General features: G+C 41.0%; 1 protein-coding gene across 2 annotated transcripts; it reads right to left on the bottom strand.

Annotated features, from left to right (window-relative positions):
* Positions 1 to 79: 79 nt before the first annotated feature.
* itgb1a (integrin, beta 1a) lies at positions 80 to 23,187 on the bottom strand. 2 transcript variants are annotated; one of them, XM_018698241.2, is made up of 16 exons: positions 22,834 to 23,186; positions 11,057 to 11,123; positions 10,578 to 10,663; positions 9,876 to 10,095; positions 9,615 to 9,785; positions 8,480 to 8,718; positions 8,034 to 8,189; positions 7,793 to 7,888; positions 7,193 to 7,282; positions 6,803 to 6,943; positions 5,867 to 6,069; positions 5,485 to 5,723; positions 5,133 to 5,355; positions 3,702 to 3,937; positions 3,319 to 3,485; positions 80 to 1,400 (listed from the first exon to the last, which is right to left on the bottom strand). In XM_018698241.2, exons 2-16 carry the CDS (start codon positions 11,121 to 11,123, stop codon positions 1,335 to 1,337), a joined length of 2,400 nt encoding a protein of 799 aa, XP_018553757.1. In that variant the 5' UTR covers positions 22,834 to 23,186; the 3' UTR covers positions 80 to 1,334. The 2 variants fall into 2 exon arrangements, with proteins under 2 accessions (XP_018553757.1, XP_018553754.1); XM_018698238.1 differs by lacking the exon at positions 80 to 1,400 and adding an exon at positions 1,925 to 2,017 and having other exon boundaries at positions 22,834 to 23,187.
* Positions 23,188 to 23,465: the final 278 nt, after the last annotated feature.

Genomic DNA, 23,465 nt, shown 5'->3' with positions numbered 1-23,465 from the left:
CACCTGAAAATTCACAAAAAATGACTATCTATCTATCTATAACACAATCGTGTTAGCCATAGCCATACAGAAAGACACATACAGTTTTTGTAGTTTATTTAATAAATAATTCATAAACAGCACAGAGAGAGAACATGGTATTGAAATAAAAGGCACTTTGAAAACAATACTGTAAAGGCTTGTGTATTTGGGTGTGAAAGCATTTCAGAGGTGATTCATGTGACATCTGAACAAATAGTTTTGATTCATTCCTACAGTCTAAAAAATGTAACTAATACAGTTGACTCACATAAACAAGTTTACCAGTTGACTGAACAAGCTGACAGAAAACAGATTTTTGGTGTACTTGACAAGAACACAGGAAAGGACCTGAGAGTGAGTAAGAAAGTTACTGCAGTTAGCAAACACAACAATACTTCATTATTTAATAGCAACTTGTATCATAACTATACAAATCCTTTGATTGTTCAACATCGCCATAATTTAATTATTTTAACAAGTGGTATACAATCCCTTTGTGATAGTATATCAACGATACACATAATGATAGTTGATACCAATATTCATCTTGTGTGTTTAGTCCTTCATGACTGACAACAGTACTCAGTAAGAGTGCAATATAATTTTAAACACTGGATGTTTCTAAGCTGCAGTTTAAAACTACATTTACAACAATTCACTACTGCAGAATCCATAGTGATTCAACATAACTGTCAGATGTAAGCTGAATACTAAATATTATTCAATACTTCCCGTTGCAGTTCTTTCTATATATACACACATTGACATAATGTGCTGCTATGGCTGACAATTTACATATTAATCTCAGGTCCTGTCTGGAACACACAGAAACACACAAGAAGTCAGTGCACAGAGACAGATGAGGAGACAGACATACAGAGACTAAATGTCTGAGACAGAGACAGAAGCTGAGGAATTGTTGTACATATACTGTATATCCATACTGTCCACAATGTGGAAAAAACAACAAACAAAAAAATAACAAACAACAACAAAAAAAAAAGCGAAATCGTCTGCCCATACCAGTCCTGTGGCAGGAAAAAATCACCATCATTTCATCAACCTCTGCAGATATGCAACTTAAAAGTATATACATATATTGTATACTGTACATCTAAAATACAAACAAATGCAAATAAATCATAAGTGTTAGTAAAAATACAGATGCAGTGGCTGAATGGTACATTATAATGATAAAGCGACAAAAAGAAATGACATAAGTTCCATCACAAGTTCCTCTCAGAACTCAAACAAACTAAATATTGCAGATGCCAAATACTTGATTGCAGAGTTCATTGAAAACTATGATGTCATCATTTTCCCTCATATTTGGGATTGACCACAGTCGTGACAGCGCTTTTGTAGATGGGATTTTCACCCTGGAAGGGAAACATTAAAAGGGATCAGTTACATTCATGTTAATATAATTCAAACAGACAGTATGGCTTTATTAGTTACATGACACATTTTTCTGTAAAACACCAAATCACACAGGGAAAGTGAGTTACCATTTAACGCAAGAGTAGAACACTTTATGTGTTGTAATAATTTGCTGTCATTTGTTTAGCTCACACTCAGCACACAGCCATGCCTTTGTGATAAAAAAACCCCCATATATTAGAAGGTTCAAATTATTATTAAAAATAAAAATTAAAATGTTTTTGTAAAAACGTTTTTATATTTGTAGTCTGAGGAAGTTTTATTTCCTCAAACACTGAACAGGTTTTGTGCACACTCATGCAGGTTTTTCAAACTATAAAGGTAACATTACTCTTCTTATTATTCAACTTGAAGTTGTTGTTTTTAAAGACATGTATAATAAAGAAAATGTAAAAAACGAAATTGAGTGAAAGCAAAGAAGTGCATACAGAAGCAACCCATGCAGGAAAATAAAGTGGAAAGGAAAAGAAATACAAACTTAAAGGGCAGCAGCTTTACGTCCATAGTTTGGGTTCTGGAACTGATTGATAGGACTCTTGTATATGGGGTTTTCTTGCTACAGGTAAAGAATGAGGACAGAATAGACTTCAACAGGGAAAAAGAACAAGAGCACAGAAAAAAGAATAAAAAAGGAAGTATAAAAGAGAAAAAAGCACAAATAAAGTGGGAATAGAGGAGGAAAGACAATGTGAGAAACAAGCAAAGAAATGAGGGTGAAAATAGTCAAAGAAGCGAGCCCAGAACAGTCTCCCAATACAATATTTTAATCTACTTATCCTCATCTGTTTCTCATGTGCTTCACTTCCATAAACTACCTTAGGAAGCTTACACAGGTGGTATGACATGGGCTGTTTATTTGTTCAACATGCTGTGGATCAAGCTGTCGAACAGTGGATTTGTATCATTTTCTTATTACTAAACATGAAATCTCATCTCATGCTGAGAGGCTGTATAAACCTTTCTCAAATCTTCCTGTTAAAAGAGATCCGACCTTACACACCAATCCACAGATAACTAAACTTTATTATGTATTCTCTGTTCTACCCCATGAAGAATTGTGGATATGCAGATACTTATCTTTTCCATTTTTTAAATTCTCCATTGAGGCTACAGATGAAAATGGTCAGGTTGCATCTGTTAGAGAGGATCGGGGGGAGCTCATGCAGGGTCTTTGAAATTCCTCATGGTTTCTTTGCCTTGTTATCTTGTCAGTAAACCTTGGTCGGTCTCTCATTTCTCAAAATTAAAGGGATCTGGAGCTATAGGCTGCCCTGCCCATGGTAATAAGAAAGACTACAATGTACAGAGCGGGTTCAGCACTGATCAGGAACATCTGCATTACCCGTTACATACACTGGGTATGACACAATCACGCCACTAGGTGGAGGCATATTACTGGACATAAAATATGCTGTTCCATCTGTCTGTCATATTGATGTTGGCTGATGATGCTACAGAGGGGAGGAAGCATGGAGGGGAGGAGCTGTGGCCACTCCTCAGAAAAAATCCAGCTATGCTCAGAGTGCATAACATTCCCAAAAAAGTCCACAGTCAGAGACATTCTCCTCTTTTATTTTGAGTGGCATTCAAAAGCAACAGACTCATTCTGCTTCTGCAGCTGTGGGACTACAGAGAATGCAAGTGAGACACTTTGTAATGATATCAACAAGTCTGTGAATCTCATCTGCTGCTAAGAACAACAAATGATCTTCACAAGTTAATTCTCTGACAGTGTCTGGCTTAGCCAAACAACACCTGTTTTCCACATTTAAATTTCTCAACCCAACCTCAGCCAAAAATCAAAAATATTTATCAGGCTCATCTTTCACAGAGCTAATTTCAGTTCCAGGCACTCACCGTATCCCATTTGGCATTCATCTTCTCCTTCTCAAACTTGGCAAACTCTCTTCTGTCATGAATGATCATCAGCAGCTTCCAGATGAGGAGCAGGGCTAAGCCAATCAGGACAATGCCGGCGACCACACCCGCTACGATTGGGATGATGTCAGGACCAGCAGGGCAGTCTGAAACACAGCAGGGTGCAGCAGAGTGTTAAAGCAGCTTAAAATAACAGTGCAAAAATAACAATATCGTGGAAAAAAACATACCATCATTCGGGTGTACATGAATAAACAAATGACCTATTTCTGCAGCCCAACAACCACAACCCCTGTAATTAGCTTTCTCTGTAACAGAACCCTTCCACACCCTGGTTCACGTTAACCCAGCTTTCTGCTTACCCTGTGTCTCGACCACATGGACCTCCTTCTCTGTGTTGTTGTTGACAGCGTAGGTGTAGTAGAACCAACAGTCGTTGGTGTCCCTCTCCTTGCAGTGCATCAAAGGGTAAGAGGCGTCGTTGGGCTGGGGCAGCTTGTCTCTGTCCTTCACTTTAATCAGGTGGAAGTAGCTGCAGTCTTGCTCACATGTGTCCTTCTTCTCACCTGTGCCAAATGCCCGGCACTGGACACACTCTCTGGAGGGAACGCAGCATTGTTGTTAGTAATTAACACACACACACACACACACACACATTTTTTCTGCTATTAGGGTCACACAAATTACATAAAAACATACACTCCCATTTTTAGTTTTATTTACCCAGGTTTTCAGATACGTCTCTACAAGCTCAGCCTTCATCCCACAACAACTGAGGTGAACTGAATTCCATTCTGTACGTACTGAGCCAAAAAAATTCAACAGAAACTTCTCTTAACAACTGTCCCTGTTACTTAAAACCAAGTGCTTTCAAAGTCTGACACTGTGGGCTCTCCTGCAGACAAAACAGACAACCCCCATGTTGTTGTGGCTCCAATTAGTTAGCTGTAGGCTACAACTGTTCTACACCTTTGGTATATCAGTACCATCAGTGGTGTACTTTAATACTGAAAACTTAAAAAGATGATGAGTCTAAGGCAAGTTCTGGAGTTATGAGAAGCATCTATTTTTTATATTCAATATAATTTTTAGACATTTATTTGCTTTGGACATCAGAGATCATGATATCCTTGGAAAGCGTAAGTGACCGTGATTCTAAAAATATGTGCATCATGACTGTGTTCAGACTCAGAGGCAGAAATCTCAAAGACTGATATCATAAAACCTGGGCTAATAAAGAGAAAACTATCTATATGGGTAGATACTTTTAAATTGTGCATGGAAAAGTTGTTAAGTCCTTTTCCATGTAAAAATACATTTGAAAGTCCAACTAAAGCTAATATGAGGCTCCAGCAGTCCGAATTAGCCAAACTGAGAGGATGTCTGTGACCTGGCAGTCATGTGTAGGTTTATTACTAGTATTGCATCCCAGCAACAAACCTCAAATGACTACTGAGAAATATCCCTCTGCTGTGACTCAGGAAGGAAGAAGTCACCGTCCAGGGAAACACAAAGAGCGAGATGTGTGTATGAAAGACTAACTTTGGAAGACAGCACTTGATTGGCTTTTCTCCTCAATTTTACTTGCACAATAAAGGTATCATTTCCTGACCAGCATGGAGAGAAGGAATAATTACAGCAACCCATAACTTGCTCAACATACATATAGCAATTAAAGTAAAGACAGATTTTAATATACCTTTAAATTTGAAAATTCTGTTTACATCAAAAATATGCAACATATGCCAAACTAAAAGTATCTGTACATTGACATGTAATCATTTCTGACTTACTTGTGCTCAACACAGACTCCTGGACAGGTAGGGCAGGTCTCACAAGTGGGACCCTGGAATTTGGGGTTAGTGCACTTACAGATCCCACATTCACATGTTCCTCTACCATTACAGATCTGCTTGTTGGTAGCCATACATGTGCTGTTGTCCAGGGAACAGTCACAAGCGCTTCCGGTCCACATGGGGTCACAGATACACACTCTGCACTCACAGCGTCCATGCCCTATGGGAAAAAAGAAAGCTTTAATGGGCTTTTGCTCTCTCTATACGTCATCCTAGCGGCATTACAGCATGTAATGTGCTAAATAAAGCCTACATGCTGAGATCTTCTCTGTAGCACTGACATACTCACCTCCACACAGTTTGTTTCCAGAGCGGTCACAGTTGAAGTTGTCACACTCGCAGTACGGGCCGCTGTACCTCTCCTCTGGGTTGTCTCTCTTCTTGCACTCACATGTGCCACACACACAGTCTCCATTATTGCTGCAGATGTCAGTACCGTTGTCTTTACGGCAGGTCCGGTCCATGTCCTCTGTAGCCACGTCGTTGCTGCTGCATTCACACTTTCTGCCCACACGTCCTTCATTACACCTGAGACAAAGGGAGAGGTTGTGATTCTGAAGCATTTCCTAACACTAAAACAGAAATCTAAAAACTGAATATGAGACTTGAAGGTTTTGGATGTTTTCTGTGTAAGACATATACTGTGATAAAGACTGTGTTCACAGACTTACTTGCAGGCTCCACACTCATAGGTTCCATTGCCAAAGTGGCACTTTGGACTGTTCTTGACACCCTCCTTGTGACATTCACATTCACAGATGAAGTTGAGGGTAATCTCCACTTCCTCTGTGAATCCCAGGGGCTTTATCTTAATGGTCTCAGGCTTGCCTTGTTTTGGACAGCCCTTAGATGTCACACTGATGCTAAACATGACCTGTAAACGTAGCAATTAAGGAAAGAAATTGACAAAGAGAATGAAATAATGAGTTTGTAGAATATCTGTGGAAGGAGTTCTTGAGGTCAACTGACTGAAAGAAAAATGACTGAGATCCTAAACCTCAACTTGGGAAGTTGTTTTTTGTGAAGTAAACAACACAATTTGCAGGAAATCTTCAGCCTCCCAGGAAGTTAACATCCCTTCCAACACAGAGTGCATAATTGCATATAGCAATCTGATTAGAACTCTGGATCTGAGTAACAGGGTGGATGGTTTTCTCAGTGGCTTATAGCGCAACAGATTACCCTGTTACTGCACGACTGTGGCTTGTTTAATGACTAGTGTAAAAGTTTGTCTATGAGCAAAGCAATGCTTTGCAGTCAGTTTGATGTGAATTTCAGAGCCTACGTCCTGAGGTAGGAGTTAAAAAGCTCTCTCTTACATGCACATGCAACTCTTTAACGTGATTATGCAGAAAGTATTAACGAGTAGTTAAGTAAGAACTCGTCCAACACGTGCCCCATTCGCCTGTGTTGGCACAGTCACCTCTTCCCTGAGATGAGGGAGGTGGTCAGTGATCGCCATTTTACCAGTGCTGATGACATCATTTGTGATTTTTTTGATTGTACTATTGTACTGTAAACGTTAACAACTGACAGGCTAATCATTAGTTATTAATCAAATGACATACAACAAAAAAGCAAACAACAAAAAATTTTCCAATCCTCACCTCATCTCCAATGGAGATATTGGAGCACTTTCGTCCATTTTCGCCCTCACTGACCACTCCGTTCTTACAGTGGGATGTGTAAGCTATGGTCACTCCCTCAGGAAGCTTGCTGTTCTCCAGAATAACCTCAGATGAGAGAGACTGACAAAACCAAAAGATAACAGCATGAGTGTTGTTATATCTTGCACTGGAATGCCATCTAGTAGCTTTGTTTTGACAGCCTGCAATACACAAAGGCTTAGCTGAGTATTAAATGAGAATACGTGTTTGGAAAAACCTTTGACTGCTCCAACTCAGTCAGAATACTGATTGCTTTAATGCAGTTCATGTGAGCACGTCATAACTTAACCAAAGTCTTTTAAAGGAGAACTGTCTCGACAGTGTACTTACATTGTAAGCGTCTATAATAAGGTTGATTACATTGCTTGAGTTGGCAGACAGAGTGCCCACTGCAGACTTTGGTATCAGATTTTTCAGTTCCTGAGGAAAGAGGAGACATTTACATCAAAGCTTTATCAAAGCTCTGTGATCTGTAGAATCTCTATTAGCAACAACACAGGGTCAAGAATACTTTTCTATGAACTTTAGAGACTGTTGTTCCAGCTGCAACAAACAAATGCATCACATTAGAGCCCCAAAATATGCTGGATTAATCATTTAATTCCAGATCAATCAACACCAATTTTCATCTAACCTTATGAGCTAATATAGCTCCAATTCATACTGTGTGCAGACATAATGAAAGAACAGATCAGACTCAGATGGAACTGGGTGGTCCTGGCCAGAAAAATTACAGTCTGGCAGAAGGAAATAATCAGAGCTTCAAGGAGATGCTACCATTAGCACGGCAGATGTATCCACCCAGGTGGATATTTTTACACACTAGGAACCTTACAAACACACACATGCTCAAAGAAGGAATGAGGAGGACTATGTTAAAAAAGAATGAACTAAAAAGAAAGTCAGAATGACAACTGAAATGGAACTAACTTGGTAGACAGGCTGGAACTCTTCTGTGACTGCAAAGATAGTTTGAATGTTGTTGTCACTCAGCTTCTGAACCAGGTGAGCAATGGAGGGATAGTCCTTAAAAAGAAGATGGAGGAGAAATTCACATTTGCAACAAAACACACAGTCAACACAGGCTGCAGGGTATGACTACGGGAGAAACTTCTATTCTAGACAGAACCCTTCAACCCAAAATCAGTCACAACAGCACTAAATTACTTACATAATAGTGGCTCATTGTGTAAACATTGTTCTCCAAGTGACATTTTCCATCATTAGGCAGCACAATTCCACCCAGTTTGCCATCTCCAGCAAAGTGGAAGCCAGCATCAGTGGAGAAGACCAGCAGACGAGTCACATTCCTCCAACCAATCTGCTCCTGATAAATAAGAGAGAAATGATCAAATTATTAGTAGGAAAAAATTTAGTTTCCTGCCAGATTTACATCAGCTCTCTAAAAACCTAGAAGGTGACACATGAACATTTGATTATCATTGCATCCAAAATCCTGCTTGTAAACACCAAGGACTCATAAAATACCTTTTCACACATCACCACATAAACACATTTAATGGACCACAGTTGTGGAAACATTTCCTTAAACTGTTAGCCTGAGAGTTATTTCCCATAGGATCACTGAATGCAACAGCTTTTTTCCCCTTTGCTTACCCCACACACAGCCACTTGCATGATGGCGTCAAAGCCCCCCTCAGGAGAGTCCAGGTTTCCAGAGATGTGCTGCTGACCCACCAGTGTGTTGAACTTTTTGCCATCCTCGGTCAGCTTCAGGACGTTCTTGTAGCTGAAGGGGCTGGTGCAGTTCTGATCGCCTGTGCATGGGTTCAGCAGTTTGGCCGGGGTGGTGCTGATGTATGGCATGACTGTCTTCTCCACAAAGGAACCAAAACCTTTGAAGCACATATGGACTTAGAATTTTGTTCTAAATAATTTGAGCACAAAGTCAATAAGTAAAGTATTGGGAAGAAGCTTAACAAGATGCTTTGTTTGGGACTGTGTGTTCTAGGGTAAGGGAAAGCTGACACTGGATGGATTCAGAGGAGGTCAATGAACTCTCAAGTGTTTACTTCTTTGGTTTGTTTGTGCAGGTCAAACCAAGGTTATTCAAGCCTGGGTGGCACTAAATAGCCACAACACGACACCTGAAAATACAAGTCAGTCAAACAACTTGAGGAGTTTTCAAAGTCTGAGACAGTGTCCCCTCAGACAGGAGTGACACAACTGTGTCCTCCTCCACACCGCCCCGCCCAATGCTCCCCCTGGCCACATATTAAAATTAACTGCATATCAAACATGTTGATAAGACATTCTGAGACAGAAAACATTAATAATGCAACATGAAAAAATTAACATAAATGAATTTTGTCACTCCTTTTACCATTCTTAGTCTTACCTCTATTTGGGGGATAACAGGTTCTAAGTTTTGGAGGAGCAGTTCCCAAAATCTGGGGGCTTTGAGGGATGTAACAGGAAGAATAATGTTGCTATGGAGACAGTTAGTTACTATAGCTGTGGGCTACAACTTGAGTGTTCTTTCTAGCCTATATTTGTTGACATTTTGGAAAATAAGTATTCAGAATCAGCTTCTAGTATTTAGTTTTTGCTTGTAATGTACTGTATAATGTTGCTGGTCCATAAACTGTGACTTGTAGTTAAAGATCTTTTTTGCTTGTATTATGAGGATGTATGAATGAAATAAAAAGTGACAGTTAAACATTTTCATGTCTTCACCCCAAAAGGAAACAAATGATCGAATGCAATCACACGTCATAACAAAAAAATGTACCTATCCTGAAGTCAGAGGTGATCTTTGACATCTCCACCCTCAGACTGGTACCCAGGTTCTTGACATTCTCCAGATCATCCTTCATGGAGTAGGACAGGTCCATCAAGTAGTACAGGTCGATGGGATAATCTTCAGCTCGTTTGAACTTCAAGTTAAAAGACTGTGGCTCACCTACATGAAGTTACCATAATTTTAAAAACGTGTGATAGAGGTAAATATCCATATGAAGCTAAGAATGGCTTCAGAAAAATGGGTTCTCACCAGATCGGAGGGTTAGGCTGAGTTTCTGGGGCTGGATCTGAGTGATGTCCTCTGGCTTCAGTTTCTCTGCCCCCTTACTGCGGTTAGTCACTGGTTTGTCCTTGATGATCTTGTGTGTTCCGTGTGGGTTTTCAATCTCTGCCTCAGCACAGCCCCTTTTTATCAGAGACTGCAGCTCATCACAGCGGGTCGACACAGTCTCCCCCTGTTTCAGGAAGTTCTAAGAGTAGCAGCACAGGGAGAATGAATGGGTAAATCCATCAATTTTATAAGTGAAAATCTTATTTGTTTATTTATTAAGGAGTAATTGTCAGTCTGTGAAAGCTGTTGTGTACTGTATCTTTTGTGGCTCTGTAGGAGCTTTAATTTCTAACTATTCTAGGGACAAAAAGTAAGGACATTTTGGCTTCTGCTGCCCTGTTTAAAACAAGAAAGAAAAATGCTAAATTGCTGGTGTAACCCTTGAAGTTTGGGCAAGACAGGCTGAACCTGACATGTCTGGACAAGTTCTGAAACAATTAACCAAGATACTTCATTGACTAAACAATTAATCAACAATTAATGATAGACAATCAATCAATAATTCTGCAGGTACATTAAGCACCATTCAAAACTACATGCTTACTAACGCTATATGCCTAATGGCATCATCAAACTGCATTTCTCAGCAGTGAATATCGCTGACAGTTTCAATTCACGTACTGGATCTTTACACCAGCCACATTTGGCTCCAGCCTGGATGCACTCCCCGCAGTATTTGGCATTGGCATTGATGCACTCATTCCCCTCTGGATGGAAAACAAAGAGAGAGGAGGAGGCAGAGTCAGAGTGAGCAGTGGTACAGCACAGTCCTTGCAAAGTAAGCAGCCTGTTAAGCCCCCCGTGTTTACACGTCAGTTCATGTGGAACACTGCGTGGTTCGATGGTAATTGGAGACAGAGACGGAATATTCTGTCTTTTCCATTATCGTCTATGCTCCGTGATGCTGAGGTGGAGCTCCGCTGGCTCTGGTCAGGGACATCATCAAGCTAAAGTAGCCAGCCTCTCTCTCCAAGGAGGGAGTCATCATCATAAACTGTATGTCTACTATGCAAGCTGACATCAGCTCAATGACATCATGTGACAGAATAATGATGTTACAGCAATTTGTATGGCAATGTTATCTGAGAGAGAATTCTTACCTTTCTGAGCATTACTGTAACAAAACACTCCTAAAAATGTGGATATGAAGAGCAGCTTCAGGTTCATCTGAAAACACACACACAAGAAAAGATCATTTTAACTTGCTGTGGTCTGAACACAAAAAAGCTACTGTTGCTTTTAAATGTAATATACCATTTGTGACTATGTGTCTGTGTCTCTTTGTGGCTTGTGTGCTTGATGGCCTGAATACTTTCATTCATAATTTCCTGGGTCTAGAGGAGTGAGAGAGAGAGCCTCAGAGAGATGAAAGATTCTATCTGTAAATGGCTCCGTTATAATTGGAGGTAATAAATAATCCAGTGGCAGGGGCTTGGCTATTCTCAGTCAGCTAATTCAATTTGGACCACTTTTACACACAAATATGTATGCACACAAGCAGACACACACACAGTCACATCAACTTGCCCCTCGCTTGGACTGCGGGCTCCTTTTTCCCCACAAACCCTTTTACTGTAAATAGCACTGACTCCCCGGAGTCAACCCCTCTCCTGTTGTGTATATTGATCCCTTGTCTGTGTGCAGGCTCTTTGGTCAGCCATATTGATGTATCTTGTCCTACTCCTAATGCAAAGCTCATGACTTACTAATGATAAGGGGACTGAAGGGCCTTTCTCTGCACTTAACGGTTGATTTGTGAACCATGTACAGTCCTGCTAGCTGCTCTGTGAGACTGTAATTAGTGTTTTGATCTAAAGCATGCTAATATGCTCACACTGATGATGCTAACATGCTTATGTTTAGCATGTATAATGTTGACTATGATCAACTGCCATAGTTAAATGTGGAATTTTGACCTGATGATGGCGCTAGAAGTAAAGTGGGGGTCACCAAAGTTACAGCAATTCATCCTAAAGGGAACATGACTCTTTGTATCCAATTTCATGGATATCCATCCTACAGTTGCAGAAATAATTTCAGTCTGGGCCAAAGTGGTAGACTAACCTACTTAGTCACCTTCATGGTAGTGCTACAGAAAAAATCAGGAGATCAGGAGACCTCAGGGAACTATGAATGTCTGTACCAAATGTTGTGCCAACCAACTGAGTAGATGTCAAGATATTTCACAAAATAATAAAAACCCTGCTGTTAAAACCCAAGTCTGAACCCCCCCAAAATTCAGCATCATGCTGGGAAAAAGTTAGGGGATCACAAATGTCAGTAGGTTACATGAATGAATGTCAAAAGAGGGAAAAATTTATATCTATTTCCTAGAATAGTTGCTGAGATATGTCGGTTCACCAAAGCTCAACCAACCGTCCAACACTGCCATCCCTAGAGCCATGATGCTAGCATGGCTAAAGAATGCTTGGGAAGACTTGTTTTGAGGTTACAAGTTTATAAGCCATAAATAAATCACGAAAACAAAGCAAAGTTCATATTACACTCTGTACCGCAAATTAAGCACAAGGATTTTCAGTGACCCTTCACTCTCATTATAAATTCTACATTACCGCTGCTGTCTTAAAAGATTTATTTAGCACTGATATGCTTTTTAGACTCTCACCACCTCTTATTGACAGTTCTAATGAGCGACAGCTGGGAAGGCTCCTCGAGAGACACCAAATCAACGATTAGATGTTGTATAAAGGTGCACTGGCCAGCAAGGGATCAGCATGTGCCGAATCTAATCAACATGTGGAATGTAAAACAAATGTCCCGCCTCACAAACTCATGGGAGTCTGTTCTAAAAGAATCTCCTCAGTAGCTAATGTCTGCCACACTGGATATTACAGCATGAGGTTCAAATTAGAAGCAGACAGACAGAGATAAAGTGACAAAACCTTTTTATCTGTTTTTACTTTCTTAGACCTGTGGCTGTGGCTGCTATTCATAGAGGCTACATTAAAAGACCGCGTTCCCTTATACTGTGGTAAAGGAGGTTCTGACGTTCAGTGTGCATGGTGTTGAATGATGCATTCCTGAGTGCCTGTGCGTGTGTGGGTGTGTGTGGCAGTGTCCGTTTATATAGACACAGAGGGGTAGACGGCCTGTCTACAGCCCCCCGGATTAGATCAGTTGGCTTGAATCTCCGCTACTTTAGCCTTTAGCCGTGTGTGTGTTTTGTTTTTCCATGTGAGATAAGTTCCTAATCTAACCTGGCACTGCAACATCACCACTGCCATTCTGAGGGTAACAGACAATCAAATGAAACTGTTACAAATGTTTATCTGATGAACTAAAATGGAGGATGCATAGAGTATTTGATCAAGGTGAAACAGGAATAAATCTTGTGAGAGTTTGTGATAAAGTGCAGTAGATGTATGCAAGTGAGTTAAGTGAACACAGAGCTTGAAGTGAAGGAATTTAGGTTTGCATTCCTCTTTTAACAAAACCACACACTGATATTTTCTTTTCATTCTTGCTGGGGTTTCGACTTCAGCTCCATTTCACAGCCCCAAGGAATAATTCAAATGCAAACTACGTCTGTAAAAGTCCAGAGAGGTGTCAAGTTAGAAAAACAGCTATGTTGTCTTTATATCGTGAAGCTTAGCAGCTGCAGAGAGGAATGCTCACTAAAAAAAAGAAAACTACAGTAAAATATAGACCTGAGGACAGAGAACAGGCCAAAAAAAGCTAGTACCAAGATGTCTGACTGCCTTCTGGAGCACCTCTGAAGCTCAGAGTTCAGAAGTCAGTAAATACAACAAGGTTTTGGTTAACATGGACACAATAACATTATTTTTCATCTGCACCATTTTAGAAGTAAAAAGGAAAAATAAAGATGGAAAACCGAGCTGATGAAGCTGTGATGTGGTAGAAATCCCTAGAATAAGCTGGAAAGTGGACCTTGAGTTAATTTTTCAAATTTATCAAACTATTATTTCCAAGATCAAGAATGCAGTATCACACTCACAACTTCTATTACTTTGATTTGTCATTATATATTTTCACCACTTATTCTAAACAAATGATTTCAACTAGTCTAGCCTCCCGCAAATGTGCACGATTCACATTTGTCAATATTCACACAATCAAACAAAAATCTTTACTAAATTCACCAGTCTGCTGCAGCTTCTCTTGGGTTTAAATCAGATATCATTTGTACTGTTGCCTGTCCTTCAAACCTGATGATTATTTTCATTACCAACTAATCAAGTGATTATATATTTTTTTATTTATAGCTTAATTGTTCTGTATCTCACCTTTCCTCTTCAGCCTGACTTTGTACTGGTAAAAAGTGAAATGGCACAGTACATAAGGGCTTCAAACCTGGTGAGATTAGAAAAAAAAAAACACCACTGAAATAATGGTAACTACACAAATTCCTGGCTCCACTTAAGTACACTGACTTTTGCAGTGCTGAGTTGGGAAGCCCAGAATTCGCTTCACTCCCTGACAACAAACTGCACTCCCCCTGTGTGAAAGCCTCTAGGAGCCATGATGTTCAGTAGCTATACCCACATACCATTTGAACAAGCAAGATAAAGCCAAGAAAACATTATCTTGTATTTGAGAGGAACACCACCATAAATAACAAAAGTGCACACTCCAGTGAGTACAGTTTCACAAACAGCTTGAACATTTTGATAAAGTTAAATTCCAGACAGTTTACTGTCAACAGCGAGACAGAGCCGTGCTGCTTATTCTCTTACAGTAAAGTAGTCTATTTAGCTCTCACACTCTTCCTGTGTCTCTCAGTCAGACACCAGAATGCGGGCACATTTCACTCCTCAGAAGCCTGTCCACTTGTCACACACACCTGATCTGTGACTAATAGCAGCCCAGTGTTTTATAGGCTTTCTAAAGCTCTATCAGTTGGCAGGAGAGGGTGATGCATGGCAGACACTGTGGTGCGTGACTAAAACAGGCCAAGCTTCTCAGGCATTCCTGAGGGACTGAATGCTGCCTGACCAGGATAGTAACCTGTAACACTGTTTCCTGCACTTTGGAGAAATGTGAGTCATGACACCCATCATGCAGGGGTGCCATATTTGTAACACCCTGATTCCAACAACCTCCGTGCCCCAGTTTGTTGCTATTAATTTGGTATTAAACTAGAGCTAAAACATTTATCTGATAAGGTCATCAAACCAAAAAAGGTTATTTATTTACTGTAAGTTATTTATCACATGTGAGTTGAATGTCCAGTTCACAACAAGATTACCAGAGGCTGGCTAAATACCTGAAGTCAGCAGACATGACAGTCCAGTAAACTGTAGCAGGTGCACATACAGTGTAAATATTCACATCACAGTTTACATAACTTGGTGTCCACTCAAGGACCCTCTGAGAGGTACCTGGACCCCTGTGTGAAAACCTCTGGTGTTAATTGAGCCACACAAGCCTTAATGACTGATTTACTTCTCTTAATTTGAGCTGCTTAGGCAAGTGCTTGGAACTACTTACTCAACCAAGCACTGCCATGAATAATGACCAGCAGTCAGGGAGGCAGTGAGGGAAACACAGTACAGCATACACTGCAGTAGTAGAGAACTGGTGGTGGATCAGAGTCACAGTGCTCTTTGTGGAGGCCTGGGCCTCCCACACTCAGAATGGCTGTTCTTCTCTGGCAGAGAAGAAGAAATGGAAAAGAGGGAAAAACCGGAAAGGGCGGTGCAGAACTCAGAGGGAAAGGAGCTGCCTAAAATCCAAAGGAAAGGATCTTACAGAATTTTCTTGCCTCTGCTGAGTTAGTCTTTTAGCCTCTCCTAATCCTCCTCCCTCCCTTTGTACAGTATTTGTGTGGTTGTTAAGGCCTTTTTAATGTCAACATTAGTTAATTTGGTAAAGCCAACTAAGTGAAATTGAAATGGATCTGCATGGCTAAAGTGTCTAAGACTTTACAGACTTTGAGGGTCTTGAGTTTAATTAATAGTTCATTAAAACATCCTAAGATGCATTCAGTCACTCCAGTGTTGGAATATCTTTGGCATTTATACTTCCATCCTCCATTTCCCTCCCCTCTCATACTACCCACACAATTGCTCAGTTCACTCCCTCCACAGTGAGCTGAGCCAAACCAGCAGCCCCTTGACTTCACATACCCTTCAAACAGCGCAGAGCAGAGAACATGTCTGGGCTCTGAGACGTACAAGCCGCCCGACAGAATAGAAGGAGAATACCAAACAGTGTCCGTCTGTGTCTCTGTCCACCCCCACCCCCACCTCCCACCACCATCCGGAGGACCCTCTCATGGGAGACAAAAGCAATGAATCAGGCTGCCCTCTGAGACCATGACAGAGGGTCTGATCTTTAAAGTGTTCCCACTCACCATCCCCTCCTTGCTAAAAGAGCCACTGTGTGATAAATAATGTAAATGAGAAAGATAGTAATGTCTTTAATCTTTGGGTGTTTTGCTTTTAGGACATTGATATGGGCTAAGAATCCAATGTGGCTTTCAATGTGATCTTTCCACAGAAAAAAAAAAGAAAAAATAGTCCACTTGACAGGAATGAAAGCCAAAATGACTAGAAATGTCATCACAGTTTCCACATTACATGAGCATTCCAGTTGTTAAACTATTCCTCAATAGAGGAAGCTTCGTCACATAGAAAAACCAGTGAAAATAACGAGTGAACAGTGAGAGATGGAGTGGAGCAGGCAAAAGCAGTGCCTTTAACTTTACGTCATGTCTGATTCAGCCTGCCATCCTTACTTTTCTGTGTAACTGCTGAAAACACTACATCCAAAAGCAGCAATGACAGGATAATGGCAAAGTGAATTTTCCACTGTGACATGTTAAAACAGAAGCACAGGTAGAGGCAGCAAAGTAATTTGCGGTAATGTCTGTTACACAGCAATCTGTCTAAGGTTTGCTAACATTAGCCCCCATGAGACATATCTGGGTTTGCTATATGTTTCTGCTAGTCAAGGTTTGGTTGGTAGACTTCCCATATGGTCTGCATGTTTTTTGCATTCAGGTCATACAGTATATAAAGTGACAGTCAGGGGTCTTTGTTAATCAGGTATTGTACAGCAGTGTCAGAAATGGTTCAGCAAATCCAAAGTGAGACACGCTTATTCACTCTGTAATAGCTGAACTGAATAATAGGGGCAGAAGCTACAGCCTAAATTCCAGTTTTAGTGATGGCTCGACAGAGAACTTGCTGCTGGTCTTGCTCTGCTTTTCACACAAAACACTTAGCCACATATGTTGGCTTGAAGCCCGCCAACATTCCCCTTCTGTGACAGAGGCTAAAGATACTCTTCTGGGGGGGATATTGCCTTGGAAGGACTTTTTAACTTTTCCAGTCAGAAAATCAATAACACTTAAGCAGTTCTAGTTTCTTTCCTGCACCTAAAATACATTCATACTGAATAGTGTTCACATCTCATCACATCTTGTCCTCCCACAGCAGTCCAATAGAAACAATTAAGGCAAAACCACAACCTTTGGGGGGGACGGCCAAGTCCATATCATTATTCATAGCTCCATCTCTGTGTTGAAAATAGCTGTGCAGTGCTAACAAGTTATTTCTGACTTGTCTTCCCCACCTGGCCTCTGCAATCACTCCAAAAGGTGGACTAAACCACAAGAGACGCAACATCAAATCTGATTGGATAGGGTTCACATTTTATACAACCAACCTCATGTCAATAATAGAAATAATTCAATTTCCCTGTAATGTGTTATTCTTGACAGAAAAATGTGTTCTTTTATCAAATAGCTCCAGTGCTGTTATAATGTCAATTTTTGAAATAAAAGACAGTAACCTGACAGGAACAAGCTTTGTTCAAGCATCTGTAAAATCAGACATTTTTAAGAAACCATCTGTTTTACCATTTATTTAGGTGATCTTCTAAAAACAGATCTAGAGAAGGACAAAGCATCCGATTCTCACCACCAACCACCAGGCTAAAACAGGGGCTAGTTTTGAGGATATTGTGGGGTTGCGTGCCTGTGACAGTGTGAGCCCAGGGCTCAGCCTGTGGAGCTGGGATCTGCTAAACAGTAAGCCTCCCCAGACGCCCCGTCTTTGCTGAGTCGGCCCTTCCTTTGCTGAAACACAGGAAGCTCAACTGGATCACACAGGATGCCTGTATCATGGTGCCTGGAAAACAGCCACATCTCCCTCTTGAAGCCATAAAGATGACATATTTGGCATTCAATTGAGAAAGGAAGTAAATGCAAAGAGAAAAGAGAGGGGGGGGGGGGGGGCGTTTCCTTGTTACAGAGAGTTGAAAATGTTGTGAGCTGCCAAAACGGTAGCATATTGTCTCTGTGAATCAAGCGTGTCTGATTTCTAAACCTAAACCAGGCCATCACTGTAATCTAAGCTCTGGGAAAAGCCAAACAAGCTTGGAAAATACTTCAGACAATACTAGCAACACAGCCAAAGGACCTCACTGGAAATTAGCAAACGGCTGTCACAGATATTAATTCTCTGGGACAATCTACAAAAATCAGAGCAGCACCTGCGCTGCAGAGACAGTGAGAGGAATAATTTAGATAAATTACAGCAGTCTGAAGCTTCAGACAAATATTTACAGCTGTGAAAGGATTACTGAATAGTGTGACTAAAATAAAGACTCCCGACAGTCAGTCTGCTAGAGAGTCCTCTGCTACTGGGAAACAAACTGTATCCGCTAAAAACAATGTCTGGACAAACCTTTAGAGTCTACAACAGCTCTCTGAGGCTGTACTCAGGCAGAGCTTTGACCTAAATGCTAACATTAACTTGCCAATATGCCCACAATGACACTGCTAACAGACTTACAGATATAGTCTTTACTTTGTTTACGTTTAGAATGCTAACATTTACAAATTCACAATCCAATAGCTGTCAAGACATTTCAATCAAAATGGAACATGTGCCTCATGGTGGGACAAACCAGCCACACAGCAGAGTAAACTACAGTATAAAAGGCTGTCCAACAGAAGTTAAAAGTCATAAACAATACATGGAAACTGTTAAATCCCAGGCAGTTGTGTTTTCACTGCAGAGACAGATATGTCAAAGTTTGGTCTTAATTGGATTTTCACTCTGTAACAGGCCAGCTGCAGACACCTTTGCTTGTTTCTGCTCAAAAACTGGCCCATTAATGACCTTCAGATGTCTTTCATTAGGCCCCAGACTTGACACTTGAACTAGAGGGCCTCCATTTCCGCTGCCATGAGAGACTGAAAATTCTGAAGAGCAACAGTGAGCACTCCATGGCTCCATGGATTTCCTCTTGGGAGCAACACCAGAGAAATATCTGTCATGTTTAATTCTCAAGGCTTTCTTAGCAGCCGCTGACTGAACATCATATTCTACAGTTATCTCCGAGCTCTGATGTACTGCTCAATTCAAACAACAGGCTCTTTAGAGAACCTTCCCTGTTATACAGTTTTCAAGCTCGATGTCCCTGAACTAGACAGCTGGTGTTGAATATAAATGAATTAATTAGAAACCAAGCTAGTGATCTGTCTTATTAGTTGGCCTCAGTTTCTGGTACTTGCTTCTGTGAAGTTCCTCAAGCAGTAATTGGAGTGAAGTCTAATCATGAGCGGAAGGAACAAACTACTTCCCTTAACACCAAAACCTACACACCCATACTTCCCCTGTTTTGGATTTAAAACAAAAGATGAAATTGTACTTACTACATCCCAGACCAGCCTGTGCACTGAACACAGAGACCAAACTATAAGCACATTACTGTGACACGATACTGCCCAACACTGGTTCCCTTGCATATATATAGAAAGGGATTTTTAAAAACATTTTTAAGCATTAAATGTCTATTAGATTATAAGATATGTGGACTGTTACATATCCAGTGTTATGGTTTTACATAGACAACTTCACTGTATTAGCCTCTACAATTTCTACAGTTTCTGGAGGGCATCATTGCATTGTCTAAATTAGATTAAATAAAACTCCTATTACCATTCTATATCAGATATGCACATCTGCAAGTACAGGAATTCCCCAACATTAATGAGTGGCTTTAAAGAAGCTTACAGCACTACAGTGTTTCACTGTCTCTCAACTTGCAGCCTGCTCCTCCCTCACTTAACACCCTTGAGACCTCAGCGTCTAACAGACCACATTCACACAAAGTGAGAACAGTGTTTGCATTGTACTGGTTATATAGGCCAGCGAATGCAGGCACATGGGGAATGGTCGATGCTCATTAAATAATCAAAGGTATGACGACATATTCTGCTGTCAAAACATTTACAAACACCAACTTAAGAAACTTTGTTGTGAACTTTCCCTGCTTATAAAGACCCTGCAGGTTTAGATAAAATATATCAGAATTTGTATTTTAAAAGAAGAATGAAGTACTACTTATAATACTTAGAAATCAGCTAAATTGCCTTCCTACTGCCTCCTATCTCATAAAGACAAAACAAACAAAAAAAAAACACATTAATAAAACAGTATTTGATACTCAGCACCAACAACATTTTTGAGGTTTGATACAGAGCCCTGATTTTCTGATCCAGTATAACAACCACTTCTTTGAATACAGTTCTGTTGTAAATGTTGGTGAAAAACAGACCCGTGTTCATGTTAGTGAATAAAGCCACATTTTTAAACAGAAACGTTTATATCCCTGCTGTGAATGAAAGGCACATAAACATTTCTATTCCAGCTCCCAGGCCTTCAGTTAAACCCTTACACTTTCACAATAATAAACACACTGTGACAGAACTCACTGGTCGCAAAAGTCTGCTACTATTTACTATCAACGCAACATGTTTAGCCTCATTTTCTCAGCGGACCTTGGCGAGCAGAGGTCAGCTTAGACCACGCCATTCCTCCCTGGTGTTTCAGAGGCTGTTTTTAGAAGCAGGAGGTCCTCTTAAAAAAAGGGAAAAAAAGCTCAGAAATGTATTTGGGCTAAATGTGGAGAGGGTGATTGCACAGGGAAGAGCAAAGGCAAAACTTTTGGCTAAAAGCAGCTCTAGAGGTCACAAACCAAAACCAAGAGTATGACCCACCCCACAATCTAGCTGCAAAAATAGACAAATCTGTGCCAAAAATGATATCTTAGAAGAATGGAACAGAACAAAAGCAGTAAAGGAAGTTATTGTGTGGCACAGAAAATTGTTGAGAGCCTGAAATTTGTTGTTATAATCAAACTAGACTCTTGGTTGGTTTGAGAACCTTTCAGAATGTAGGAAAGACTGCTGAGGTTTGTGCTGGTTGGTCAGAGATGTGATTCACTGCCTAACAAATCATAGATAACTGCTCCTCTGGGATCATCAGCTGTAGACCCGCTCTCAAACTTGCAGGGAAAGTGGGTGTGTGTGTGTGTGTGTGTGTGTGTGTGTGTGTGGTGTGTGTGTGTGTGTGTGTGTGTGTGTGCGCGCAGTGGAGGTAAATAGCTGTAACAGATCGATTATTTGTACCACTTTACGCCTCTGAGCCTGAAATCCCTCCCTTCGGCACAAAGCATGTGTCGCACAGGGTAATCATACACATGCATCACTTCCGTCCCATAGGAACACACACACACACACACGTAGAAATGTGGAGTGCACATTCATCACTTTCACCTTAAGGGGACAAGTTCACACATAAGGTGTATGTCACTCACTGACAATAAAACAAACACACACACCAGAAACGTCACATGTCCAGAAGAAAGGCCTGGGTGTGGCCCCGTGTGTTCAGTAAGTGGCCTCGTAAATCAGGTAGAATCCCGGCCCCCGGTAGCAGCAGCTGTTCCCTGGGGGCCTGGGGTCACATCCATTCAGCTGGCAGCTACTGGCTCCGCTACCATCTTTAAACCCCACCCCCACCCCGCTGTCCTACATTTACCCTCCTCCTCAATTAGCCCTCCTCCTCCCTCCCCTCCTCACTGTCCTTCCTCCACCCCCTTTGCCTTTCATATCTCCCTCTGACATCCCCTTGTTCTCTCCTCCCTTGTCTCCCTTCCTCCCTCCATTTCCCTGATTAAGCCTGATGCCTGGGCTCTCCGGAGTCAGCTCACTCAGCTGTATTTATTAGGCCCTCATATGCCTGCTCTCCTTCAGATAAATTGGTGGAAGTGGGTGGGGGGTGGGGGGTTGGGGCGGATTCACTGCTTCACTCATCCAATCAATGGATCCTGTGCAGCCTGTCAGTCATGCACAGCAAGGGCAATATCAAGCAGCAGGCTTTTTATGTTCTGTCACAAAGCTACTGAATGTATTCTGATGTCTTTGTTGTGCATCTGATCCTCAAACTTAAGTCCTAGTCCCTCTAATACACCTTGTTAAATGTCTTGACTTGCGCTTTCACTTAAAACCTTCAAACACCTCTCTCCTGTTGGGACTACCAGCATCTCATGTGAAGTGATCCCTGGGTAATTTAAACAGATCATGTGAGCTCACTTGTTGAACCCTGTCGTATGACAATCCACATTACTGAGAAGAGTTGAAACAACAGCCTGTTGCACGTTGGATGATGGATGGATGAATAAGCAGCAATAAGCCACAAGACATCCAACCCTGTAAAAAACATTCTGATTTGAAACTAACACCTTCTTAAACTTGGGAGCTATATAAAATAATCCTAGATAATCATTTACTAGTCCCACAGTGGGGAAGTTCACAGTTTACAGCCTTACTGTAGGCTACTGACAAGATATATTTAGAAAACTATTCTATAGTCACCAACTAATTTCTGAGTACCATAGACAGTCATCAATCCACACAGGAGCATTAAAATGATAGTCCAAGAGACAGAGGCTACCCTAACATCACCATGGACTTCATATTAAGTGTTGCAAACATACTACATTTCTTTACAAAGAAATATCACAGTGACAACAGAGTGAATCTTTGCTATGTTGGGATAAAAACAATATAGAATAAGAGTAGCTTTATTGGTTTGTTTACCTTGGCGCTGTGGTGTTATTTCCGAGGCAACATTCAGGAGCTGTGGTCCAGCTCCCTGTGATGACCCTCTGCGCAGCAGCTCACACAGACAGACAGACAGCAGTAACTATCTGCCCTGTTGGCACCGGGGGCCACTTTCTCCTCCGAAAAAGTCACGGTAGATTTCCCCTGTTACTCATTCCCCTCAACCACGGAGAAAATGGACACAGTTTATATTAAAACCAAATGTGGGAACAGCTCGACAGCCTCAAGTGAAACAATATCCCAGCAGCGGCCGTGAGGACCTCTTTTCGTCAATCCAAATCGGGAAAAACGAAGAACCTGCAGAGCTCTGCTCCTCCTGCCGAACTCTACGACCGCATAGTTACACAGTACAGCGTAAAGCTTTTCCGGTCATTACCTTCAAAATAAAACTTACACGCAAGGGTAGTGAAAAAAAACTCTCTTGAACTTACTCCATTCAAGCATGTTCATGATTATAGACTTGAAAATATTATGCCTCTTATGTAATGTAAATAAAGCACTTACTTCAGTGTAAACATATTTGATTCCACAGCCTTCCACCTGCTGTACCTCCACTATAGAAACGGGCCTGCTCTTCTTGCCTACTACATTATATGGCCTAATTTAGA

This window comes from Lates calcarifer, linkage group LG24, assembly GCF_001640805.2.
Source record: "Lates calcarifer isolate ASB-BC8 linkage group LG24, TLL_Latcal_v3, whole genome shotgun sequence".
NCBI classification, from domain to species: domain Eukaryota; kingdom Metazoa; phylum Chordata; class Actinopteri; family Centropomidae; genus Lates; species Lates calcarifer.
This window is presented reverse-complemented; position numbering and strand designations above follow the sequence as displayed.